The 26,432-nt window shown below is 55.6% G+C and overlaps 4 protein-coding genes across 6 annotated transcripts; 3 read left to right on the top strand and 1 right to left on the bottom strand.

Moving 5' to 3' along the window:
* Positions 1-3,111: 3,111 nt before the first annotated feature.
* Positions 3,112-5,088, top strand: CHCHD10 (coiled-coil-helix-coiled-coil-helix domain containing 10). The gene is made up of 4 exons (XM_004443079.3): positions 3,112-3,254; positions 3,511-3,730; positions 4,597-4,744; positions 4,870-5,088. Exons 1-4 carry the CDS (start codon positions 3,214-3,216, stop codon positions 4,887-4,889), a joined length of 429 nt encoding a protein of 142 aa, XP_004443136.1. The 5' UTR covers positions 3,112-3,213; the 3' UTR covers positions 4,890-5,088.
* An 866-nt stretch (positions 5,089-5,954) lies between these two features.
* C35H22orf15 (chromosome 35 C22orf15 homolog) lies at positions 5,955-7,428 on the bottom strand. The gene is made up of 5 exons (XM_004443106.3): positions 7,404-7,428; positions 6,750-6,836; positions 6,520-6,657; positions 6,205-6,279; positions 5,955-6,116 (listed from the first exon to the last, which is right to left on the bottom strand). The coding sequence occupies exons 1-5, from the start codon at positions 7,426-7,428 to the stop codon at positions 5,974-5,976; spliced, it is 468 nt and encodes a 155-aa protein (XP_004443163.1). The 3' UTR covers positions 5,955-5,973.
* Positions 7,429-11,531: 4,103 nt separating this feature from the next.
* On the top strand, positions 11,532-12,831 carry VPREB3 (V-set pre-B cell surrogate light chain 3). Its single transcript, XM_004443105.3, has 2 exons — positions 11,532-11,631; positions 12,379-12,831. The coding sequence occupies exons 1-2, from the start codon at positions 11,583-11,585 to the stop codon at positions 12,690-12,692; spliced, it is 363 nt and encodes a 120-aa protein (XP_004443162.1). The 5' UTR covers positions 11,532-11,582; the 3' UTR covers positions 12,693-12,831.
* Positions 12,832-14,106: 1,275 nt separating this feature from the next.
* Positions 14,107-22,190, top strand: ZNF70 (zinc finger protein 70). Of its 3 annotated transcripts, none has more exons than XM_087423820.1 (2): positions 14,107-14,183; positions 16,892-22,190. In XM_087423820.1, the coding sequence occupies exon 2, from the start codon at positions 16,957-16,959 to the stop codon at positions 18,313-18,315; it is 1,359 nt and encodes a 452-aa protein (XP_087279946.1). In that variant the 5' UTR covers positions 14,107-14,183; positions 16,892-16,956; the 3' UTR covers positions 18,316-22,190. The 3 variants fall into 3 exon arrangements, with proteins under 3 accessions (XP_087279946.1, XP_087279945.1, XP_087279944.1); XM_087423819.1 differs by having other exon boundaries at positions 14,111-14,207; XM_087423818.1 differs by lacking the exon at positions 14,107-14,183 and adding an exon at positions 14,230-14,615.
* Positions 22,191-26,432: the final 4,242 nt, after the last annotated feature.

Genomic DNA, 26,432 nt, shown 5'->3' with positions numbered 1-26,432 from the left:
CGCCCCCGGCCCGGCCGGCCCCGCCCCCGCGCCTTTTGTTCTAAACTCTCCCCGCGGCGGCGGCGGCGGCGGCGGCGGCGGCGGCGGCGGCGGCGGCGGCGGCGGCGGCGGCCGGGGTGGGGGAGGTGGATGGGAGGGGCTGGGCGGGCCGGGCCCGGAGTCCCAGTCTTTCCCAGGGGTGGGTCGAGCCTGTGGCCTCGGAAGCTTAGCGCTGGGTGACCCTGGCCGGTTGGTGCTACTCCGGGCCTCAGTTTCCCAGCTGTGCGGTGAGGAGTCTGCGAGGAGTCGGGTTTCACTCCTCCCCGTCTCCAACCCCACCCTTGGAAGGCGCATCCCTGGCTGGTCTCCCTGGTGGCCTGACCTCTGACTTCCTGCTAGCCTAAGACAGGTGGTCCTACCCATGAGCAAGTTCCCCCACCCCTTAGAGCCTCAGCTGATTCATCTGGAAGGTGGCACAATAGCCCTTGTGAGAAAAGGGATGTGTCCCAGGGTAAACTGAGGCATATGGAGGAGGCTGGCCAGCCTGCCAGCTTGAACAGAACCATAGACAATTTATAGATGGGAAAACTGAGGCCCCAAAAGGGAGGGACCAGAGCTGGCTTTTCCATACCTGCAGGCAGTGGGAGGGACCAGGAGGCCCTCTAGCTGGTCAGCTGGAGGGAAGGTGCTGTCAGAAGGCGGCAGGGGGTAAGTGTCTGTAGGGGGCACTGGGGGCCCAGGCTGTCCACTGGTCAGGGACTAGCATGCTCCTTGGGGCCCCTGAGGGCCAGCCTCCTGAGACCTGAAGAAGCAGAGGTAAGAATGGAAGGAGGGGTGGTGTCCACAGGCTGAAAGGGATCCTCCATTCTCACACAGTCCTTGTGGTGATGGGGGCCCCACCATCTCACCCGGCAATCTGCTCCATCACGGGCCATTCTGCAGAGTCAAAATCCAAGCAGTGGCTCCCATCCTGGCAGAGTCCTGAGCCGCTGCAAGGTGAGGCTGTGGGCACCAGCCTGGGCCCAAGAAAGGAGAGGCAGGAGGGAGGAGAGGGCAATCAGGTTGATTCAACCCTCCCTCCCTTCTGGTCCAGGGAGCCTCCACAGCTTCTCCAGGAAGGCTCCACAGAGACTCACTCCTAGAGGGAGAGGAGAGGGAAGACAACAGTGCTTTTTACTACCTGGACTATTAGCAATCTTTTTCATCAAAGTGACTCACTTTTAAAAATTGAAATGCCTACTTCAGCCTCATTGTTAGCAATATTGGCCAAGAAATTATGGATTTGATGAGCTAATTATACATTTTTTTCTGATACATGTGAAAATACATAACTATTTAAATAAAAATATTTATTTGTGAAACTACCTTAAGAAGTCTTGAGTGCATCCAGGGTGCATGGCTGTGCTTTGGGGAACCTGCAGTCCACCAGTTATGGGAGCTGAGTCACAACTACCCACAGTGCAGGCCCAGGGTGGAGGGCCATGATTAGAGGCCAATTATGCACCCAGCAAGGGGGATTGGTCACAGAGCACTTCCTGCCAGAGGACCCTGATAAGACTAGAAGGATGACTTCAAAGTGGGTACGGCGCCAGCCTGGTGGTGTAGTGTTTAAGTTTGCATGCTCCACTTCAGCAGCCTAGGGGTTCATTGGTTCGGATCCTGGGCACAGACCTACACATCGCTCATCAAGCCATGCTGTGGCGGCATCCCACATACAAAATAGAGGAAGATTGGCACAGTTGTTAGCTCAAGGCCAACCTTCCTCACCAAAAAAAAAAAAGAATAGAAGGTTGGGCCAATTTGGCAAACAGGAACCAGGTCGGCAGGGTTCCTGAGCAAAGGAGTGGAGGCTGGACCAGGCCTGGCATGTCTATGAGGAGAGAATGGCCCACCCTTCACATACTCACCTCACCTGGAGGTGGGTGGTCACCCACACTTAAGAGGAGAGAAAACTGAGACCCAAGCCCAGACGGGGGTCAGGGGAGAGTCCTGCTTCACAGGCCAACTGAGAGGATTGTGTGGTAGGAATACAGTGGTGCACATGGCTTGCAGGTATGTGTGACCTAGGAGTGCTCCACACACACATAACTGAGAGCGCCAGGCTCAGTCCCTTGCCCCTTCCCTTCTTTCCCTCCCTCCTTCCTCCTCACCAAGGGCTCCTCTTCCCACTTGGGACCCCCACACACAGCTTTGCTGTGAGTGATTTCATCCTCCCCACAATCCCAGTGCCACCAGGCCTCCCCAGGGCACACGGAGGGCCCACCAGGGCACACTGGATGGTGACAGGGGAGGGGAGGGAAGTCAGGGCCCCTTCTCCCCAAGGATAATAATATGAACACTGCCAAGTCACTCAGAAAACACCATAAAAACTTCAAGTTCCTGAAGGGCTGGGAAGCGTCCGAAAGGCGCCTCCACCCTCCCCTGGACCTGGAACGAGGTGGTAAAATTGCAAGGCCACAGGATTCAAACCCGCCAAGCGCCTCTAGGCACTCAGGTCAGGCCTTTGGGACGGACGGACTCGCTGCTTGAATGTCGCGTGAACGCTGTCAGTGTCCGGCGCTGCATCCGTGGGGCAGGGGGGCAGGGGGAGTGCAAGGCCGCATGGGGGACCTCATCGCACCGAGGTGGAGTTGAAGAGGGGTTCCGGACGCCCCCTGGCAGGGGTTCTGGGGCGGGTCGCGCCAGATCTTCCACAGGGCATCTCTTCCCCGCTCTAGTGCCCCGCGCACCCCCCAACCCTGAGACCACGCCGAAACCTGCAAACCCTGTCCGATAGAGGCGGAGGAGTGGAGCCCGGCCTGGCGCCTCGTGTCCCCCTCCGGCTGGCCTGAACCCTCTGCCCTGGAGCTCGGACAGCACCAGCTCCACTCCCTGCACTCCACGGGGCTCTTTGAAGGCCCTGGCCCGTCGCCCCTGCGTAAGCCCTCGGCGCTCTGCGACTCTGGCCCGTGTCCCCAGGGCCCACAATGCGTGAGCCAGGCGCAAGGAGGGGGCAGGGTGACATGTGCTACGGAGACGGGCGCGGAGACGAGGGGATGCTGGAAGGGAGAGGTCCGGGGACCCATGGGAGGGAAGAGCTGCCTCACTCCTGGTGCCTCCTGCCGGGGGTGTGTCCTCGGGGCCCCGCCCTTCGCGCCGGCTGTGACTAGCGCAGCCAGCGTTCGTCCCAGAGACGGAACTGCCGCTACCGTCGCCGCCTCTGCCTCTGCTTGGCCGGGTCCTTCCGCCGCCACCATGCCCCGGGGGAGCCGCAGTGCAGGTGCCCGGCCAGCCAGGTGTGAGCGCGACAGGGGCCCCGTGGGGAGGGGGCTCGGGACAAGCGGGCACTCCCCCAAGGGCGCGGTAGCGTGACCTTGGCGACTACTGCGCCATCTTGGGGGGAAGGGCGGGGGCGCCGCAACGCGTGTCTAACACGGGGGTCGCCCACCCCACTGGGAGGAGGAGGGCACGGCATTTCCAGAGGCTGCAGGCCGCTGAGGTTCAGGGCCTGGGGTCCGGCCGGGATTGACCCTGCTTCCCGCAACCCCGCAGCCGCACCGCCGCTCCCTCTGCCCACCCGCCCGCGCACCTGCCGCCCTCGGCCACTGCCACGGCCCCCGCCCCGTCGGGCCAGCCGGGCCTGATGGCGCAGATGGCGTCCACGGCCGCGGGGGTAGCCGTGGGCTCGGCTGTGGGACACGTCGTCGGCGGCGCCCTGACCGGAGCCTTCAGCGGGGGCAGCTCAGAGCCCGCACAGCCTCCCGCTCAGCAGGTGAGCATCGGGCTCAGGAGAAGCAGAGGCAGGCGGCTCTCAAAGCCACATAGCAGAGAATTGCTGGAATGCCCAGCGAGGCGTATCCAGAGCTGCCTCAGGCCCAGGACTTTGCCCAAAGAGGTCCTATTCTTCACGCTGCTGTTGGCCTTCTGTCACTCATAGGCAGGCTCTCCCAGCTCCTCCCGGCCACTGAGGCCAAGCTCCCTAGACTCCTGGGGACAGCCACCAACCAGCCCTTTAAAGGTGGGCAAACCCAGACCCTTAGGGGCTCAGAGACTGGCCCACAGTCACCTAACCCTAGTAGAGGGGAGGGATGTTGTGGATCCTGAGTCCCCACTCTCCCCACTCCCAGGTCAGGCACTGTAGCCCCCTGACCCAAGGGCAAAGAGTAGCCTGTGACTCTGAGACCTGTTCCCTGCTGGCCTCCCCCACTGGGCGCCCCACCAGTCCTGAGCCAAATGTGGGCTTAGCGGGTCAGGGGTTATGAGGATCAGTGTGGCTGAGACAGGAAGGTGCCAGAATTTGTGGGGGTGGGGCTTATACTCCAAGAGTACAAGCAGAGCACCCAGCTTTTCTAGATCCTTCTCCCACCCCCACACCTGCCCAGCATGCCCATTATGAAGCCACAGGGAAATGCTGTCTACACTGGTGCTAGCATCAGCTGAATGGCTTTGAGAGGGCTGTGGACTTACCTTGTTTCACACATGGAGCTGTGGGTGGGCTGGCTCTGGGTCACTCAGTCTGGCTGGGACCCTTGGGGCAGCCGGGCTAGGGATGTGGGGAGGCACAGCCGACCCTCAGCTTTGGAATCCACCTCTGGGTGCCAACCCCAAGCTGACCTTGCCTCCTGCGCTGTCCCCCAGGCCCCCGCTCGCGCTGCCCCGCAGCCCCTGCAGATGGGGCCCTGTGCCTACGAGATCAGGCAGTTCCTGGACTGCTCCACCACTCAGAGTGACCTGTCCCTGTGCGAGGGCTTCAGCGAGGCCCTGAAGCAGTGCAAGTACAACCACGGTGAGTGAGCTGCCCCTGACCTGGCCGGGGGGTGGGAGAAGGAGTGGGAGGGCGGTTGGAGGCAGTCTCTCTTCCAGCACCTTGGGGCTGACTGTGGACCTGTGTCGCCTGCCCTCCCTCCGCAGGTCTGAGCTCCCTGCCCTGAAGAGACCAGTGCAGACTGGTGCAGACTGGTGCAGATTCGTCGGCAGCCCTGTACCACCTCCACCCTTCACTGACAGCCGGACCACTGCGTCATCAGATTGTACCCACGTAGCTGGGATTGGGAGTGAGGAGGGCGTTTCTCACCCCACAGGTGACCCGAGACACAAATGTGCAATTAAAAGAGTTTATTTTAGACCAGAGCCTGCTGTGTCCTCTCACTGGCCTATCTGCCGGGCACTGTGGCTGACAAGGTGGGGAGAATGGATGTCACACTGTGGGTAGACTGCTGCTTCACCTTCAGCTGGCATCCTGGGCAGGGAGGGGGGATCCCTGCTGTAATCAATCCGACAGCTTTGGGCAGTCCAAAGGGAGGTGGTGAGGCTTAGCAGGTGACCCCAAGGTCCTATGACTCTGGGGGCTGGAATCGCTGGAGGATCCTGTCTCCTCCTCTCAGGGATGCTTGCCCCCTCCACCCTTCTTGTCTCTGCCTCTGGATCCCTTTCTCTGTACCCACATCTTAGGGGCTCCCTGGTGGCCTTGTGTGTGTCCTTGACCTCTGTCTACGACCTTGCTCCTCTTGTTGATACAACTTCTCAGATACTGCAAGAGGAATGCTGCGGGGCCACTGGCTGGCTGGGCCTGACACGCAAGGCAGAGGTCACGGCCAACCCCCTTGGATTTGAGTCCAGCTCCGCCACTTGGCTGCAGTGTGCCCAATCACAAGGGCTGCAGGAACAGAGGAGCAGGTCCTTCAAACCCGGTGCAGACCTCGCCATCACACCCTCTGTGCTGCTGCCCTCACTGAGTTCATTCAACAGCTCTTCGTCGAGTGTCTACTGTGTGCCAGGCCCTATTCCACGTCTCCTGGGCCCTGAGGATGTTCCTGCTCTTGGGCACTTACACTCAGCGGGGTAGTGAGGGCCTGTCTCCCAGTACAGTATGTTCCATCTTGTGGATATGTGTGTGTGGGGTTGCCATTGGGGGTCCACCTCTCAGCACATGTCTGTTCCCTGGGAAGGGGTCCCACTTCTGGATGTGAGCAGCCCCCAGCTGTCCATGTCTCCTTACCTGGCTCCTGGCCCCAACTAGCGGGTCCTGGGTGGCAGGGAGCCTACCCTTCGAGACCTTGAAGGAGGAGGGCCTTGCTCCTGGTGGCCACGCCGAGTGGCCATGTGCCTCCTCCGGCCATCACCCATGGGGGGTAGGCCCGACAGCCAGCGCAGTTCCTCTGCAAGGCCCAGGAAGCCCTGCCTGTCCAGGCTGGGGAGAAGGTGTGCTCCCCACCACCCAACCCAGGGCTCTACCATGACACTCACCTGCCAGCTCTGGACACCGGTCATCCAGGTTCTGCAATAGGGACTCATAGCGGGTGGGGGCCCCACCCTCACCCTCTGGAAGGGGAAAGAATGACTCCTGACTGGCCTGGTGGTCCCCATCCCACCTTTTGCTTTGGACCTGTTTGCTGGCCCAGGCTGGCGTCAGGACAGGACATTGGGTGGGAAGGGTCAGGGCTAGGTCCCAGCCAAAGTGCAAAGTAGGGGACTGAGCAGAGCCTTGGGTAATCTCTGGACTACCATCCCCCCTGTTACATTCCAACATAACCTCAGGGAGGAGTCTTGGGCCCTACTTACTGATGATCTGCACAAGGACATAGGTCCTACGCTCCTGCAGCAGGGCGGTGCCCATGGAGGGGGCTGGGGAAGCCCCCTCCTCCAGGCCCTCGACCAGGCTCACCAGGTGCCCGTCCTCAGCCAGGAGGGCGATGGTCGCTGGGAGGGTAGGGAGAGAGGCAAGGCAGGGCTGGTACCCCTGCCTGGGGGCCCTTGGCTCCCCCTCCCCATCATCCCTCCTACCCCCTCACCATCTGGGGGCACCTGCCCCCTCTGCCTCAGGTGGATAGCCAGAGTCACCAGGCTGCACCAGGGGTTCACCAGCTCCCAGCAGCCGGCTGTGGGGTAGGGGCAGGGGTGAGCAAATGGGGCATTCTGCCTCACTCATCTGTTCCCTAAGCAGAGCGGGGAACAGGGCTATGGGACTAGGACTGTACCCCGACACCCGTCTTGAGGTGTCGGTGACTGGGGTGCACAACTCATGCCTCCTGCGCCTGCACCGGACACCCCTCCCGCACCAGCCCTGCCTTCCACCGGAGAGGCGGGAATCTCCAGCTGTGGCTAGAGCTTCAGGTGCCTGCTGCACCCTGAAGCTTGAGGACCACTGACTGAATAGCTAAGCAGTCTGCAGTTTAAAAACATGCTCCACGGAGGTGTGGCAGGAGCTTTTTGAGAGGAGCCCTGTGAATTTCCAGGACCCAGTCCCAGCCAGGGTTTTCCCCTCAAGGGACTCACTCCAGGCGCTCGCTCTGTCTCCTCACAGAGCCGCTTCCCCAAATCCCCCCATCCCCTTCCCCAGGTGCACCCCCTTCCCCACACTGCCTCCCCCGCCCCGGGGAGAGGGAAGCAAACCTCTGAGTGTACCATCCCCCTACACGTCTGCGGAGACAGGGGACCCCACTTACCTCCAAACATCACCGTGATAAACATGGCTGCAGGGGAGAGGAGACAGATGTGGGGCTTTGATCCCCCAACCCCCAACTTCCCAATCACAGAGGGAGCTGGGGCTGAGATCTATTCCAGGGTGGGGCCCTGCCGAGAGAAGTATATGTATGTGGGTGATAGGTGGGTGGGTGGGCCCAGGTGGAGGTCCCTGCTCGCCTACCCTTGGGGCTGGCCTCTACCAGCCTAGAGGGGTCCTTGCAGCTAGTCCAGCCCTTGGCTTTCTCTTCCTCCCACTCGCTGGGTCAGAGCAGCTGAAGAGACTGAGGCCCTCCCAGCTTCCAAGCTGGTCTCCATGGCAGTGGGAGCTGCCAAGACATCTAGGCAGGAAATGCCTTCCCCCCAGTATCCCGGTAACAGGATCTGGGAGGGGAGGGTGTGGGCATTCCCTGAGGCAGGGCTATAGTGGGGCTTGAGCCTTAGAGCCCAGGGATGTCCAGAGACCACAGCTTCCCACCAGTGGAGACAGAGCTCCCAGGCTGAGAGTGGGGGAGATTCCTGGGGTGGGGCGCTGGCCCTGGGAAAACCCCCGCCATGAGCCGTGAGCCGTGAGCCAGGAGCGCTGTGGCCCTGTGACGCCAGGAACCTCAGCAGCCTTGCAGGCTCCCTACTACCTCAAGGCCCTGCCCTGTGCTCCCTTTCTTTTCCCTCCCTCTGCCTCCTTCTCACTCCCACCTTCCCTCTCCTTTCTTCTGCCCTTGTGTCTTTCCTTTTTTGGTCACATTTCTTGAGATATGATTTACATACGGTAAAATTCCCCCTTTTTAGTGTTTTTGAGTTGAGACAAATCTCACAGAACCACCACCGCAGTAGGGATGCAGAATATTTCCATCACCCCCAAAAGTCCTTTACGCCCTTTTGTAGTTGACCCCAGCCCCTAGCAACCACTGCTCTGTGTCCTGCCCCTGCCTTTTCCAGAATGTCCTATGAAGGCAATCATATAGCACGGGCCTTTGCAGTCTGGCTTCTCTCACGCAGCGTAGTGACTGAGACTCACCCAGGTTGTCCTGCGTATCAATAGTTCTTCCTTCTGATCGCTGAGGAGGGGGACTCCATTGTCTGGATGAACCAAAGTTTGTTGATCCATTCACCTGCTATTGTTTTGGGTTGTTTCCAGTTTGGGCAATTATGAATGAAGCCAAGATAGACATTCACCTACAGGTTTTTGTGTGAATAGAAGTTTTCATTTCTCTGGGGTAAATACCACCAGAGTGCAGATTTCTCTGGATGAGAAACTGCCCATGTTTTCCAGCGTGCCCGCATCGTTTTGCATGGTCCCTCTTTCTGTCTGGTTGTGGCTGGGTCTCCTGGATTCTTAGCTGTCCTTCTCTCATCCTCCTGGCTCTCCCGCTCTCATCTTCCAGCGTCCCTGTCTTGTATTTGTCTGTCTCTTCTTCTCTCCTCCCTCTTCCTGGCCGCCATCTCTCCTTTGTTCTTTTTCTGTCTCTAGTTCTCACATTAACCCATTTCTCTGCCTTTCCATCTGTATCTATCCTTTCTTTGACTTCTTTCTCTCCCTCTCTCTTTCTCCATCGTCCTACCTCTTTCCTTCCCCCCTACTGCCTCCCTTCTGTCTCTGTCTCTCTGGTTCTGTCTCCTGCCCGCTCCAAGGCTCTGAGCCCAGACCAGCAACGAGGCTGTTGGTCCTGTCCCCCATAGGCAGAGTTCCAGAGGAGGCGGGAGGCCTGGATCCTGCATGCAGCTCGCCAGCCCCCCAGTCTGCCTCTAGAGAAGCTCTTTCCTCGGTGCCTCACCTGGAAAAAGGGGGTAAGACACGTCCACTTGGCAGGGTTGTTGAGGGGATTAAAGGCGATAACACTTTAAAGGGCTACCTCGGTGCTCAGAAGGCAGCAAGTGCTCAGCATCAGAGCTGTGGGAACAAGCAGTGTTTCCCAAGCTTATGGAAACACAGGGCACTGTGTTCCTGTGACAGCACTGTGTCCACTGTGTCCACTGTGTCCTGCAGAACACAGGTCAGGAGTGGCTGCAGCCAGATTCTGGAAGAATGGCCACTCCAGGCCCTGGAGCCTCCGACAGCCATCACTCTGCTGTCCGAGGGACTCATCTCAAGAGCCACCAAGGAGGGGTGTTTCATCTTGAGTGCTGTGGAATGCCCCAAGGAGGTGTTAGGAATGGAGTGGGACTCACTGGGGGGCTTTATAACCTCCCCCAAGGGAACTTTCAGGGCTGCAAGTTAATGAGAGTGCACTGCTTTAATTAGTTTTATTATTATTTAGGTATGGTAAGGCCAACAGATCAGGAGACGATTGCGTTGAGAAGATAGTTTGTTCCCCACAGATCCCAAGAGGAGGAGGCATGACATGCCACAGGCGGGCCACACGGGGAAGCACCAGGGTGAGTCAGGAGGCAGAGGGAGAGAGGGGAGCTGTGGGCAGGAGGCTTTATTGTGGTTTCTGAGGGAAGGAACAGGCGAGCAGGGTAAGCAGGCTCAGGATGGGCTAGTTTGAATAATTTCAGGGCTCTGGGGCATAGGGGCTGTCCCTGGTTGGCTGGTACCTGGCCCTGGGTGATTAGGGCAGTGGATAGTGGAAAGCCAGAGAGGAGGTGGTTGAGAGTGGGCTTTGGATTGGCTTGTTTGCATTTAAAAAGTGTGCTCTCTGGGCTGGCCTGTGGCTTAGCCATTAAGTGCACACAATCCGCTACCGGCCGCCTGGGTGCGGATCCCGGGCGTGCACCGACGCACCACTTCTCTGGCCATGCTGAGGCCACGTCCCACATACAGCAACTAGAAGGATGTGCAACTATGACATACAACTATCTGTGGCTTTGGGGAGAAAAAGGGGGAAAAAAATGGGAGGACGATTGGCAATCGATGTTAGCTCAGGGCCAGTCTTCCTCAGCAAAAAGAGGAGAATTGGCATGGATGTTGGCTCAGGGCTGATCTTTTTCACAATAAATAAATAAATAAATAAATAAATAAATAAATAAATAAATAAATAAATAAAAAGTGTGCTCTCAGGCAAGTCATTTACCCTCTCTAGGAACTGGCTAACCCTGGGAAGGGCAGTTCCTCCAAGGTGAGCAAGGCCCCAGATATCAAAGCATCAGAACACAGAAAATAAAATGCATGATTAATACATGCCTTGTGCCCAACACTGAGCAAATAAGTCCTATCTTTGCATCTTCACACCTTCAGGCTGGTACTATGCTCATCTTCGTTTTCCAGATGAGGAAACTGAGGCACAGAGAGGAGAGGTAACTTGGCTGAAGTCATGCAGTTAAGAAGAGGAGGAGCTGGGATTCAAGTTTGAATTGAATCCCAACTGAAGCCAACTCCCCTCCATCTGGCAAATTAAAGCTGACCATGTCCAGTGCTGGTGAGGATGTCTCTGGAACTTTCTTATGTGCTGGTGGGAGCGCAGATTGGTACACCCATGCTGGGAACACTGGCAGAGTCTACTAAAGCTAAATGGACACATGCCCTACCTGCCCCCCCAACCCCCGGCAACTCCAGGCCTGGGTGTCTGTCCCGCAGAAATGAGAACACAGGTGCACCAAAGACACTGACGGGAATGTTCACAGCAGTTTTATTTGTAATGGCCCAAGACTGGAAAGCACCCAAATGTCTAATAACAGGAGAATGGATGAACTAACTGTGGTTGATCCATGCAGTGGATTTAACACAGCTATGAGAATGAATTAGATACTGCTGCACACACAGGGTGACTCTCATAATGCTGAACAAAAGAAGCAGGGACAAAAGAGGGCACGCTATCATTCTGTTCCAAGCTGGCGTTCTGGAGCAAGCAAAACTGCTCTAAGTAATCCAAGTCAGAATGATGGTTACCCCTGGGGGTGGAGAGGCTGTTACTGATGGGGGAGGCGCATGAGGAAGCCTTCTGGGGAGATGGAAATGTTCTAAATCTCCATCTGGGTAGACGTTGCAGGGGTGTGTGTGTGTGTGTGTGTCTGTATGTGCATAAAATCGTCAAGCCAGACACTTAAGATTTGTGCACTTTACCATTTGTGAGTTACACCTCAATAAAAAAGCAGCCACCTGCCATAACTGCCTGTGGGGGCTGATTTGCATGTCCTGCGTGGTCAGCCTCCACTGCCTGAGCCCTGAAGCACCTGGAGCACACCCAACAGAACGACTCCCGCCTGCCTCCCTGCCTCTGCCCATGGCCTGCTGGTGTCTGGTCCTCCTTCTGACAGGGGTCCTCCTGGCAGGTGAGCCCTCCCTGGGCCTGGCTCACCTGGGGGTGGGGTGGGGGACAGCACTGGCTCCAGAAGGCCCCTGCAAGGAAGCAAATCAATATGGGCAGTGGGAGGGTTCTGGAAGGGGCATTGAGGTAGAGGGGAGAACTGGCTACATGTGACTTTGCCCTAGACGTGGGAAAAGTCCCTCTGTGTGGGCCTCAGTTTCCCCATTTGTGGTTGACCAGATCACTGGGGTCCCTTCAGACTCTGACTCTTTGGGGTCTCAGAGATAGACTAGAGCTGGTCACCTTCTTAGTTTTTCACAGGGAAGCTGGTGTGGGCTGGTCCCTACCCCACAGGACATCAGGGACAACCTAACCCCAGTGGCCAGTTGCCTGAGGTTGAGCTGATGGGTGGTACAGCCCAGGAGGCTTCCTGGGGGTGGGTAGCCTGTATGCAGGGTTTGGAAGAGGCAGTGTGACTGATGGGATAAGACTCTGCAGGGCAAGAGATGGGGGTGGACAGCAGAAGGACCCAGAGGTGCCCTGTCCCACCCTCTGAACTCTAGGCCCTCAACTGAGCACGGATCCTTGGGGATATGGCACTAATGGAGACTTAGGGGTTGCCAACTCTGTGCCCCATCCAGTGTCGATCCCATGGCACCGAGCTATGAATCTTTTGGGAGGCGGAGTCTCCTTGGAGTCTGACCAAGCCTTCATGGGGCAGGGGCAGGAGGGAGGGGGCCAGGCCAGGCCTGAGCAGGTCTGTCTCTCTCAGGTTCCCAGCCAGCCCTGGCCCAGCCGGAGTCATTGCTGGTCTTCCCAGGCCAGGTGGCCCAACTCTCCTGCACGATCAGCCCCCGCCACCCCATTGGGGACTATGGTGTGTCTTGGTATCAGCAGCGGGCAGGCAGTGCCCCTCGCTACCTCCTCTACTACCGCTCAGAGGAAGACCACCACCGGCCCTCTGACATCCCTGACCGCTTCTCGGCAGCCGCAGACACAGCTCACAACACCTGCATCTTGACCATCAGCCCCGTGCAGCCCGAGGACGACGCAGATTATTATTGCTCCGTGGGCTACACATCCTAGGGGTGGGGTGTGGGATGAGTGCCTTCTGTCTGCCTCTCACTTCTGCCCCTGACCTTGGACCCTCTCTAACTTTCTCTCAGCCTTGATTTTCCTCCTCTGTAAAATGGGTTAATAACATTCAACATGTCAACAATAACTATTCTAAGGGCTGTGAGATCCCTGCTGAAAAAGTGACTGTGGTGGGTCTGGGACTGTGGGGGCAGGGGTTCTGGGGATTGTTGCAGAAGAGGAAGCACCTGAGACACTTGGGGCGGGGCGCAGCCTCCCCACGGGCCCCCAGGGGGCTCAGACTCTTGTGACCTGAGGAGCTGGAGGGAGAGAAAAAGGAACCAGCCCTTGCCACTTCCAGCTCTGCATGGTTGGTTGTGGTCCAACGCCCACAGGGTGACTGGACTGGGTCCCCATGGAGCCCAGCCTGCTAGCTTGGGCCCAGGCAGCCCCAGCCTACTCCTTGATGGGGCAGGGAGGCAAGTGTGAGTGTGTGTGTGTTGGGGGGTGGGGGCACTCAGAGGCACCTGAGGGCCAGGGCAGAGGGTTCTGATGGCAGGGGCAGAGTGGACAGCATCCCTCCTCCCAGGAACGTGTGTTCTCCTGGTCTCCCACCATAGGGCTGTGGCCCCCAAGGGAGGCTCTCCCATAGGCGGGGCAGGCAGCACCTGGGCAGCAGTGGACCAAGAGGGGAGCACTGGTGGAGGGGCAAGTCCTGCCATCAGAAGTAGAGCTGAGCGCCTGGGAGTGAGGTGGGGGGTTCAAGAACACACTCCTCTTCCCTCCCGGTTCCCCTGGAGGAGCCTTATGTCTGGAGGTCATCCCTCAGACGCACTGAGTTGGGAGTCCCGCCTCCACTCTCAGCCATCTCCAGGGCCGCAAGCGGGCCCCTCCGCTCATCTCAGTCTCTGTGGTGGTGGGGTGGGCAGGCGAGACCAGGACTACCCAGAAAGGGAGGGTGAATGCTAACAGGACCCTGGGCCTGTGCGGGATGACGGGCTCCGCAGCTCTGGGAACCCTTTCTCCTGAAGACCCCAGACACCCCAGGGCCTCGGGCTTGCCCCCACCCCCAGGGCAAGTGCAGCGGGCACTGGCCGCCTGCCTGCGGCTCTAGGCTGGCCACCCCTCCCGGCCTCAGTTTCCTCCTCTGCACTCCTGCCAACGCCTGCCCCGCTCAGTTTTCCCCATAGCCGGGCCGCGCTTTTCGGACAGCCCAGAGCCACTGCGCCAACTGGAGAGACCCTCCAGATCCCCGGCCCTGCGTCCCCGAGCCCGGCGGCCACGCGCGACGACGCCCGGCTCGACCGGACCACCGAGACGCGGGGCCTCCGCGCGGCCTAGAGCGGTCCCGGAAGTGCCCGCGGGAGGGGGCGGGGCTCCGGGCCCTCGGGCCGCCGCGGGCTCCGCGTCAGCAGCAGCCCCGAGCGAGGCCGTGTTGGCCGCGGGTTGAAGCAGTTCAGGTGCCGCCCTGCCGCGCCCTCCCGCGGCCCCGCCCCTGCCCAGGTGAGCGTCCCCGCCCCGGCCCAGGTGAGTGGCTCCGCGTCAGCAGCGTGACCACCTGTCCCTCCGGTGGCCCCGGGCGTGGGCGTCCCCCAGCGGAGGGGAGCATGCAGGGGCGCCGGCGTCGCCGCCCGGGCGGCGTGTGCGGGTCCGCGGCCGCTCGCCGGCTTTCAGCCAGGAAACCCTGACCCGACCGAGGGTCCGCCCGGTGCCCGAGCCCTGGGGCTCCCCGCATGATGGGGTGACGGACGCAGGAGGAGCCGGGGAAGGCCCCGAGAGACGTGGGAAGCGTGGGATTCCAGACCTTTGAATTTTCGGTCCAAAAGTATTTAAAACATTGTTGGGGACAGATAAAGGAGTGCCAGATTTTCAAAGAGTGCCGACTTCAGCGTGCAGGTGGCACATAGTGAGAATGGAAACACCAGGATTGAACAGGTGGGTGGAGAAAGAGTTGCAATCCACAGATACCGAGAAGGAGGAATCAGAAGGCATGAAAATTGGAGGAGCAAAGGCTTTCAGAAACCAAGGGAATAAAGCAGGGCGTGGGCGTGGGGGTGGCTTGGCCGGCAAGCTCAAAAGCCAGGTAGGCAAGGTGGGTTTAGTGAAGGGGTGGGCCTTTTTCAGTTTTTCAAGAGCAAGACAGAAACCTGCTGAGTTTTCAATATTGGTAGCTAAGTCAAACAAAAAGGAAAAGCCCAGCTCTTTGAGAGCCAAACAAAACGTGTCTGTGGCAGGATCCAAATTTTTGCTGCCAATTTGCAGTCTCTGAAATGAAGGGTTTTGAGGAGGTATTGGTGAGCAGTGCCAGAGGGATGGGAAAGGGAGGGCTGAGGAGAGAGGGGTTGGGGAAGGACATCATTGGATGTGGGAGCTGAGTGAAGGAAGTCATTGGATGGGGGAGCTGAGTGCTGGGCCAAGTCCCGGCTGAAACTGGAAACTTGAAATTTGTCTCGGTGCCATACGCAGTCGTATGATTTTCCTTGGCAACGTTTAACATCCTAGGAGGGATTGGCAGAGAAAGTTGGTAGTTCGCGGCTGTTTGCAGCAGGGCAAGGAGTGAGGATCCTGATGGTGGTTGGAGAGAGAGCTGAAGAGACTCTGTAGTCAGACCCGCGGTAGATAGAGAGGGTCCGAGCTGGACAGGGAAGGGGTGGAACTAGAAGAGGAGAATGGGGCCATCACTCTGGTTGTTAGACTTGGTGAGGGTGAGTTAGAGCTGGAAGGATTGGAGATTATGGTTGCTGAAGAGGAGGGGAGAGAGGAGTTGTTGAAGTGATCAAAGAATTTTTGAGAATAGTTCTGTGCTTTTTTGCACACCTGGCCTTTCTACTGGCTGAAAAGTCATTAAAAAAAAATAATCTTTAGGGGGCTGGCCCCGTGGCGTAGCAGTTAAGTGCGCGTGCTCCGCTGCTGGTGGCCCGGGTTCAGATCCAGGGCTCACACAGACACACTGCTTGTCAGGCCATGCTGTGGCAGGGTCCCATATAAAGTGGAGGAAGATTCGCATGGATGTTGGCTCAGGGCCAGTCTTCCTCACACACACACACACACACACACAAATATATATATATATATATATTTAGTCATTTAGTCATATATATATTTAGTCATTTAGTCATATATATATATATAGTATATATATATACCTCCAGCAAGAGGCTGGAGACAGGGCTGGAAGGGCCTTGTGAAGGAGTTGGGCTGCTGCAAGATCCTAAGAAGGGAAGTGACACGATCAGGCCTGTGTTTTGGGTATTTGACACTGGTGTCAATGTGTAGAACAGACCAGAGGGAGGAGCAGAAACTGGAGGTAGGCGGCCAGGTGGGAGGCCAGTATTGAAATAATCCTGGGGAGTCACACTGAGGCCTGAGCTGCAGAATGGCATTGAGGACAGAGAGGCAGAGACCCCTTGGATAAAGCCTCAGGCAGTGGTCGGGATGAGCCATGCTCATTGAGAGAACGAGAAGGTCTAGGCAGACGCCCAGGGTTCTGGCCTGGGCACACAGCTGGCTGGAGGGAGCGCAGCTGACCTAGTGTAGGAGGGAAGTGTGTGCTCTCTCTCTTTTTGAACAAAACCCCGTCCCCAACGGGGACTCATCCTCCAGTAGCCAAGTCTTGTCCATTTTCCACAGCGGCTGCACTTCGTGTTCTAGCCCACCTTTCTGAACACCCTCAGCCTTTATTTTATTTATTTATTTATTTTTTGTGAGGAAGATCAGCCCTGAGCTAACATCTGTGCTAATCCTCCTGTTTTTTTTGCTGAGAACGACCGGCTCTGCGCTAACATCTATTGCCAATCCTCCTCCTTTTTTTTTCCCCCAAAGCCCCAGTAGATAGTTGTATGTCATAGTTGCACATCCTTCTAGTTGCTGCATGTGGGACGCCACCTCAGCATGGCCAGACAAGCGGTATGTCGGTGCGCGCCCGGGATCTGAACCCGGGCCACCAGTAGCGGAGCACCTGCACTTAACCGCTAAGCCACAGGGCTGGCCCCACCTTCAGCCTTTAGAGTCTAGACACCACGGTGTGGTAAGTGTGTCTGTCTTCCTTGCAATTGTTTCTGGTAAATCAAAATCATCTCTAACTCAGTGGGGATCATCTCTGGGGCAAGATTGTGTCTTATACTTATTTTGTTACACCCACCACAGATTCTGGCACAGGAAGTTCTAGGTGCTTGACTTGCTGGCTTGACAATGTCCCTTTTTCTTTTCAGATTGTGAGAACAGTAAGTGTGACCCGAAGAAGAACATCTTTCAAGAAATAGTCAGTAGAGTCACAATGGAGGTTTCCCCAGCAACCAAGCTTGGTGAGACCTTTGTGTTTGAGGATGGGTTAGAGATGCAGCAAGAACTTTTCCCAGAGGAGGACCTGGGTGACCCTTTTCTTCAGGAAAGGGGTCTAGAGCAAATGGCTGTTATCTATAAGGAGATCCCTCTTGGGGAGCAAGACGAGGAACATGATGATTATGAGGGGAATTTTAGTCTGTGCTCAAGCCCTGTTCAGCATCAGAGTATCCTGCCAGTAAACAGGCCCCAGGATGACGAAATATTTGGCCAAACCTTCCTCCAGAAATCAGACCTTAGTATATGTCAGATAATCCACGATGGAGAAGAACCCACAATGGAGAAGAACTCACATGATTGTGAGAAAGCAGGCAGGGGGGACTTGGGACCTCACAAACTTCACAGAACTGCACAACCAGCAAAGCCCTATGCGTGTCGGGAATGTGGGAAGGCCTTCAGCCAGAGCTCACACCTCCTCCGACACCTGGTGATCCACACGGGGGAGAAGCCCTACGAGTGCTGTGAGTGTGGGAAGGCCTTCAGCCAGAGCTCGCACCTTCTCAGACATCAGATCATCCACACCGGGGAGAAGCCCTATGAATGCCGGGAATGCGGAAAAGCCTTTCGCCAGAGCTCAGCCCTCACGCAACATCAGAAAACCCACACTGGGAAGAGACCCTATGAGTGTAGGGAATGTGGGAAGGATTTCAGTCGGAGCTCAAGTCTCAGAAAACACGAGAGAATTCATACCGGAGAGAAACCTTATCAGTGTAAGGAATGTGGGAAATCCTTCAACCAGAGTTCAGGCCTGAGCCAGCATCGGAAAATCCACACCCTGAAGAAACCTCATGAATGTGATCTCTGTGGTAAAGCCTTTTGTCACAGGTCTCACCTTATTCGGCACCAGAGGATTCACACTGGGAAGAAACCTTACAAATGTGAAGAGTGTGGGAAGGCCTTCAGCCAGAGCTCCAACCTCATTGAACATCGTAAGACCCACACTGGCGAGAAACCCTACAAATGCCATAAGTGTGGGAAAGCCTTCAGCCAGAGCTCGTCCCTCATCGAGCACCAGCGGATCCACACCGGGGAGAAGCCCTATGAGTGTGGCCAGTGTGGGAAGGCATTCTGCCACAGCTCTGCCCTGATCCAGCATCAGAGAATCCACACAGGGAAGAAACCCTATGCGTGCAATGAGTGTGGCAAAGCCTTCCGGCACAGGTCGGCCCTTATTGAGCATTATAAAACCCACACCAGAGAGAAACCCTACGAGTGCAACAGATGTGGCAAGTCTTTCAGGGGCAGCTCGCACCTCATTCGGCATCAGAAAATCCATGCTGCTGAGAAGTTCTAGAAGGAGAGGCTCACTCAGAGCCGAAAGACTGTCCCAGATGGAGCCCACACCCAGTCGCTGTGTCCGTAAGTCCCTGCCCACCTCCCTGATGACAGTGCTGAATGGAAACGCACCCACCCAGGCACTCCTGCACACCCACACGAGCAGCCGGGTCCCCGTGGTCCCTGGCTAGCGCCCTGCACTCAGCAGGTTTATTGGGGGGACAGGAAGGCCACCGGCATGGGGCGCGCCCAGAGAGAATCGGCCATCAGCCGTCTCATTCTCACATTGGACTCCCAAGCCTGTGAGATTGAGTTTTCCCCTCTTTTGCCAGAATCCAGAAGAATAAACGTCAGAGAGAGAGAGTTGAGTTAAACCACAAAACTGGCAGATGAACTCTTTACCATCAGTCTGCAGTCTGGCACTTTCACGAGACAGACTGTGCTCACAAGTCCAAATCAGCTGAAGAAAAATGAATCCAAACGTAGATACATCAGCAGCAAAATGGAATCTTCCACCCAGCTTGGGCATTGATGGGGACAGCCAAAACGGGTTACAGAGCAAAGGGAGGGTCTGGAAGGATTAGTTTTGCTATGAGGAGTGAGGGTGTGAGCCCCCAGTGTGGCCTCTTGATCCTCGTTCCAGGTTAGAGTGAGGGCGGTCTCTGGCTCATGGCTCTTTCACAGGGGAGTAGAGGGCTGGTCCTGTAGGCCAGAGGATGGTGACGCCTGGCTTGGACTCAGCACGCACTAGACATTAGTGCCCTCCAAGACTAATCCCTCCACAGACCCAGGGCCCCCAAGACCATGGCCTGTTTCTGGTCTGCTGGCTGTGCAGCCCCCTCTCCACCCTCCAGTGCTGGGGCATGTAGGAAGCAGGTGATTCAGTCAGAGGGCCGGGTTCATGTCCTACTCCTGCTCCTCCTACCTGCGTGACCTTGAGGAAGCCCCAAGGCTCCGTTTCCCCATCTGTGAAGGGGGCATAGCGGGACCTGGCCACATACCTCTAAGGGTTGGTGCAGAGCTCCCGCTGAGAAGGAGACCACACAGACAAGTGCTTTGTGCAACTGGCGATGGAGGATGGAGACCCAGAGTGAGCCCTGCTTTCCCCGCAGACCGAGAGGCATCTCTGTCTGGTTCCCAAAATGGCAGGGCACCCTGGGCTGTGGGTGCTTGTAATGTGGTTTCCCAGAGGCCATCCAGAGCCTCCCCACGGCCTCAGTGAAGTCCTTGTCCTCGTATTTCTCTGTCCTCCCCGCTGTCAACTGGTGTTCACCCAGGGGTCGTTTAAAAAGTAACAAGCCTGTGTCCCGCCTGGACCAATTCAGTCAGCATCTCCAGAGGAGGGCTCAGACACTGGTGTGTTTTTAAAGCTGCACAGGTGATTGTAATGTTCTAACGTGGGCCAGGCTGTGAGCCCTGTGCTGGGCTCGCATGCACCCCCGACATCTCCCAGATGTCAGGCCTGCTCACGCTGACTGAGCGAGCCTGCAGGCTGTTCTGTCTCAGTCCCCTGACCCCATCCCCAGAAATGGGCTCAGGCAGTGACGTGTCTGGCCGACTGACAGCTCTTTGTCCCAGGCCCTCAGGCCTTCGTGCTGCCCAGGGGTCTCTAGTACTGGCTTTCTCTCCCCCGGGCCCCCCAGAGCTAGTGCGGGGAGGAGGCAGACTGAGCGAGTTCGAAGTTTTCCAAAAGTTGATGGCTGGAATCGCACGAACCCACCGTGGTAGCACTGGTTATTTCAGCTAATCAGAAGCTCAGCTGGGCAGTTATTTGTAGTTTTGATGAATAAAAATGGGAAAGCCATAATCATTACTTAATAAGTAGGCCTTGGTAGGCCAGAGATTTTAAAATGATAGGTCCGATGGGCTGGGAGATCACAGTGGGAGTCCCGGGGGTGAGAGCACCCCTCTATCCAGCTCTTTGCTGTGTGAGTATGTGAAATATTTAGCCAGCGCCCCAGGGTCCCCCAGAACCTGCTGGACTGGCCTGACCCGGTGGTGCCCCGGCGTTGTCTGCAGGCAGCCTTCAGTCATTTACCAGGAGGAGAGAATGCTGAGACCCTTGCACATGGGACAGCAGGCCCCCCAGCCAAGATCTACCTCCTTGGCACCCCCCCATTCCACCTCCGCCCTGGCCAGGCCTTTTCTTATGGGGCAGTCATCTCTTTCCTCCCTTTGATGCCTCCCTCCGAATACTTCGGCACACCCCAGCCAAACTGATTTTTTAAAGCATCATTTTGCACATGTCACCGGTCTCCTTAAAACCAACCTTCAGGGGCTTTTCTGCACTTAAACCCCCATTTCAGCCCATCTGGTTTAACCCTCTGAGCAAGCCACATGGCGTTCATGCCACCCTCTGCCCAGATGCCCTCTCCACTCACTCCCAGCTTCTCTCAACTCATTTTATGCTGTTCTCACGTTTTGAAATATGCACTTTCTTTCTCCTCTGCCTCCTCTACCCCCCAACTCCTTTCTTCCTTTTGACAATTGATGTCACATGGGGATTAAAATCCCCTTTCTGAAGGGTGGACAGTCTCACATAGCCATGGTAAGACCAGGTACGGTTCTCTCTCGGAAGTGGGAGCAGAACCTGGTTCCTTCTGTTCCACTTCTTCAGTGTTTACTATGTACTTGTAAGTGCTTTCGTTTTATTTAGGGTCTCAAACAGTGTAACATTGTAAGAGATCGTCCTAGTAACATTCTAATTGTCCTTGAATTTAGTTGTTGGCTGTTTGTTTTGTTTTGTTGTCTTACATTTTTTTCCTTGTGGTAGATGTTGAGTGTCATAAAGCTCCAAGTCTTGATTTTGTTTACTAATTGAATTGCTTTGTCAAAGTATGTGTATTCTGCTCTTTTCTTTCTTTTTTTTTTTTGGCTTAATACTTTACATTTCTAAGATTAATTATTTAGATATAATCATATTTTTAATATTTCTACTAAATGTAGATACTTTGGTCTATGATTTTTTCTTAGAGCGTTTTCTGCACTCCGTAAGTTTGACATGGTATTTTTTATTATTGTATTAAGAATTTCCTTTTGGCCCAAGTGTTATTAGTATTATTAATATTTTTATATTTCCAAGTGGTGAATGCTTAGGCCGTTGTTGTTGTTACTTATTGTACATGGTGTCAGCATTTCTAAGTGTCCACAGAACTTCTCTGGGCCTGAATATATTACCAGTTTTTATAAAGCATTTGTGTTCTCTCAAGAAATGTGTTTTTACTCTATCAGTTCTATTTGTTAACTTAGTTTTTAAATTAATTTATCCAAATCCATACTTGATCTAACTTTTGTTTACTTCAGAGCTCTTCACCTGGGTCCATGGACTGCTTAGGAGTCGTGTACGTGCAGGGGTTTGGAGGCTGCGGCCTCCTAGGGAGTGAACACAGTTGTGTGGGTATGTGCATAGATGTTCTGGGAGGGGTCTAGGGCATTCACCACATTTTGGAAGGGCTCTGTGACCCCAAAATAGTTAAGAACCATTTACTTGATCTAATTGTAGTCTGATTTTGGGTGTTTTTTTCTTTGCATATTTCTATTTCACTTTAATTTCTGTTTCTCTTTTATGTATGTTGTTGCTAAGTTAGTCATGCAGTTATCTCAAATCCTTTTTGAGAAGAAGGCAGGGTATAAATTATTAAAAGTAGGGACCATGATATGTGGGGCATATATATTTAATAGTGATATATTGAAAACTGTGCCTTTTAGTGCCCTCTTTGCCTCTTTTAATGCTTCTAGCTTAAACTTCTCTTTTCCAAAAATCATAATAGAAACCCCTGGCTTTTTTTGCATTTCCATTTGCATGAGAGTTTATGTAGCTCAGCGTTTTTATTTTTTAAATTTGTGTATATATTTTGCTATATGTCTGTAACTTATAAAAAGCAAATTGTTGGATTTTGTTTTCTGATTCTTTCTGTAGTTCTTTTTCTTATGTAAGAAGTTCTGTCATTAGCATTATTGTTTAGAGTAAGGCATAATTTATTTTCATCTTAATATTTTAATATATATTATATTAACTCATTTAACTCAAAAAGGCCATGCTCATTTCCCCCCCATCTCTGTGAGTTATTAACCACGTGTGGGTCATCATTTCTGGGTAGACTAGAGGTCTGCCATTGTGTGCACCTGCTCCTTCCTGTCTCCCTCCCTCAGTGCCAGGCTCTGTCCTGAGCTCACTCTTCATGTCACAGCCTCTGGCTTCGGTGTCCTTGTCTATAACATGGAACAATGATGCCACCTCACAGCCCTGTGGGGCTCAGAGGAGTAAGGAATGCAAACCTGCATGGCAAACTGAGGGCAAAGATGATTATTACACTATTTGTATTTTGAAATATTTCTTTAATTTTCTATTCTTGTTACTCCCAAAGTTCTTTCAACACAACTTAGAACATTACATTGTGCTTTACTTTTTAGAAAACACTGCTAGATGTAAGAATGAATTAGCCATCACAGATCATCCCACCCTCCCTGAGTGAACCCACAGTCATCTGAAGAGAGGTAGGGACATCTCATAGCCTCCCTCCCCATCACCTGTTGTCCCAGGTTGGGCCCCATGGCGGGGAGGGGGGAAGCACTATCACAGCTGCAAACACTCAAGAAGATGGTCACTTCTGGCCACTCCTGTTGCAAGTGGGGAAACTGAGGCCAATGACTTACCAAAAGTGTGGTAATTTAGTTTCAGATCTACCCAGCAGCTGTGGGGAAGGACAATTCTGGATGTTATGCTGGAGCCCTGGGCAGCTGTTGCCGGGACTTCTCAGAGGCAGCAAGTGGTTTAGTCACCACAGGCCAAGGTGAAAACCAAATGCCCTCAGTCCACTCAGAGTTGCTCAGCTCTTGGGGACAAAAGGACATTCACCAACATCACACAAGGTGGATATGTCTGCCAGAATGCCGATGCATTGATTTACTGGGGGTGGGGAAAGAGCAATCCCTTTCTTGTGGGAGAACCCCATCTTCAGTATCTAATTACCCAGGAAACCAAATCCAAAGGCAGCCTGGTGAGTGTGGAATTGGAGTGTCGTGAGATGGACCATCCCTCCTGCACCACTGGCCATGCACTTGCCTAGTCGTCAGGTGCTGGTGGGGGCATGTGCTGAAGACCCTCCAATGATTGTTGCCTCACCCCGTCTGCCTCTGCGCATAGCTGTCAATCACCCAGCCTTCCACTGCTGCCTCCTCCTCCCGGGGTCGGGGGGGGGGGGGGGGGGGGTGTCTCCGCCCACTGAGGTCTAGAGCGCCCTCTGGTGGCGACCTGCAGGCATCTGAGAGGCTCTTAGGACATCTCCCCAAACCAAGAAGGGTCTTGTCAGCTTTCAATGCCTGCTTCCCTTTGCCACCACCCCCAGCCAGGCTAGCTCTTCTTCCCCCTACAGATACCCAGGAGCACCTGTTGCTCCCCTACAGGTCTCACTTAGGTCTTCCAGCTCCTGGAATCCCTGAAACGAGAAAGGAGGTCATATGCCGCCAAGCAGTAATGTGCTCCCTCTGTAATCCTCATGTCATCTCATCCCCCGGAAAAGGGAGCAGACCTCGTGTGCTTCTGGATGGGTCTTCTCCCAGCACCACATGCACACTCAAAAGTGAAGAGCTGTCCTGGGCTCATAGTAGGGGTGGCAAGGGGGCACAATTCCCCTCTTGGAGGCTGGGGGGCTTTATCTAGACTTGTAAATAAGGCCCGAAGCCTCTCCCTCCTGTTGGCGCCCATCCCCGAGTTCCCCCATGTGGGCATCCCTCTCTGCCCATCTTCCTTTCTCCCTGACTGAGCCGTGGAGGGGAGGGACCTGCAGGTTTCACTGGCCACCACGTCACCCACCGGGCTGCAGAGTAGGCCCTCCACCAGCGTTTGCTGTGTGAACAAGTGACTTTCTCCTGCCTGTTCTGCGTATCGGTGATGCTTCTCAGCCCTCTTTCTAGCGCCTGTTCTTGTTTCCACACTCGCTGATCTCAAGCCTGGAATTAGGTGCCACCTCCTCCTCTGCCTTATTCACCAATCCCCCCACGTCCTGCCCTTAATATCGCTCGATGCCACCTCCTCCGCTCACCTGATTGCTCCTGCCTGGGGCTGCTGCCTCCGTCGCCGCGTGCACTGTCCACTGCATAGCGCTCCCTGGCCTCCCACCTCCGGCCTGACTTCCCCTTCCGCCTTTCTCCCCTCAGCAGCCAGAATGATCCTTCTAATGTGCAGTCTGATGGGGCTGCTCCCTTCCTCAGATGACCCCATTGGTTTCCATGTAAGCCTGGGTCAAGGCCAGCCCACAGGCCTGTCCTGATGTGACATCACCCCTGCCCAGGCCCTCCATGCTCTAGCCACACTCAGCTCCTGTGTTCCTGAACTTGCCTTCCTCTGGCAGGAAGGGCATCCCTCAGGGGACACCCCTCTCCCACTCACAGAAAGAGCATGGGCTGAAGAGGGGGAGGTCTCCTCCAGGGTTAGCTATGCTGACAAGGCCCGGCGCCCACCACACTGCTCCCCTGCCCTGTGCTGTGTTCTGGTGTTAGGTGCAGTTGCACCAGGGAAGAAGGCCAAGTTCAGGGTCGGGGCCAGCCCTTGGATTAGTGGAGCAGAGAGAGACGGCCCAAGATCGGTGACTGCTGTCTTCTTATGTCTTCCTGTTATGCTTTTACAGCATCTTAACACCTGGCATATTCATATATCTGAGCTGTTTAGCTCTCTCTATTTGACGTGGTTGGATCCTAGCCTTAGAGATATACGTACGAAGTTAGAAGGAGTGTGGTGTGTCGACATAAATGTCTTCAGGTACGTTTGAAAACTTGGAAGAAAACGCGAGGTGTGCAGCACGATGTGCAAAGCCCCCAGGGTCCCGCTGGCCCCCTCTCCTGCCCCAACCTCATTTCCTTGGATCCACCACACAAGCCTCCTTGCTGTTCCTGCAACTCGTCAGGCACACCCCACCCCAGGGCCTTTGCATTTGCTGTTCCTCCTGCTGGGAGAACTCCTGCCCAGGCACCTCCCCGGCTGGTCCCCTCGCTGCATTCAGGGGTGGCCTCTCTTGACCATTACTGTAAACCAACAGCTGTCACTCTCTCCCCGCTTGACCCCTTCCTTTTCCTAAAGAACTCATCACACCACATGTCACAGCATAACGTGCTGTTTGTCGTGGCCCGTGTCATGCACTGGAACTTGGCTCGAGGACCTGGTCCCTGAGGCCCCGGCCGTGTCCGCAGGGCCTCAAGCAGTGCTGGGCTTCGGAGCTGATCAGCGGCTACGTGTGGAATGAATGGTGCTCGGTTTCTTCTGGGGAAGGAGGGAGCGCACGGGACGGGGGGCGGGGGGAACAAGGGGAGGCCAGTGTGACCCGTGGTTTTTCTTCTCTTTGTAAAAGTGTCTGAGCTAGTTGGCCACAGGTTAGTGTTTGTCGCTTCTGTGTGGCGGGCGTATCGAGCCTGTGTCAGTGTTCTTGGCATTTTTGTGTGTCTGTAAAGCCCAGTCCCCTCCCCTCCCGACACCCTGCCATCAGGCACTAAGGAGACCCATCTCGGGGACTCTCTGGTCTGGAAATTTCTCTCCCCCAGGGTGCCTTCGTCCCTCCTGGGGGGCTGGGCACCCTGTGTGTGAGGGTGTGGGGTACAAGACCCCCCAGCTCCTCTGCCCCAGCCCCTTCTCTGGGATGGGGCTGGGCCTCTGGGCTCTGGCAGGGCCCTGCGAGCTGGAATGAACTGGAATCTGGGCACCCAGGCCACGTGGGAGGGGCCGAGAGCACTGGCCCCAGAGTCGGGGGCCAGGGCTCCACCACTTACCTGCTTTGTGACCTTGTCCAGGTCACATCACCCCTGTGAAAGGAGAGAGTGGTCTTCCCAGACCTGTGAACACTCCTGGGGTTACTCCTGGTGTGACTGTGACCATTTAGAGACCAGACAACAACGGCCACTAGAGGGCACTGTCGACTGCAGCTTCCGTGTGTGCACCTGTGTGAGTGTGAGCGTGACTGTGTGTGAGTTGTGTGTGAATGTGTGTGCAGGGGGCACTGGACAGGGACACTCAGGATATGTTGACCAGGAATGCAGCTGGACCACCTCCATGTGGCCCATGGAGGACAGCCAGGTGAGGGTGGTGACGTCCCTGTGCAGGTGACACCCCTGTGAGGCGCGTGGTGACCACCTGGCTGGGCTCCC

This window comes from Ceratotherium simum, chromosome 35, assembly GCF_057802395.1.
Source record: "Ceratotherium simum simum isolate JZ-2026a chromosome 35, ASM5780239v1, whole genome shotgun sequence".
Classification (NCBI taxonomy): domain Eukaryota; kingdom Metazoa; phylum Chordata; class Mammalia; order Perissodactyla; family Rhinocerotidae; genus Ceratotherium; species Ceratotherium simum.
This window is presented reverse-complemented; position numbering and strand designations above follow the sequence as displayed.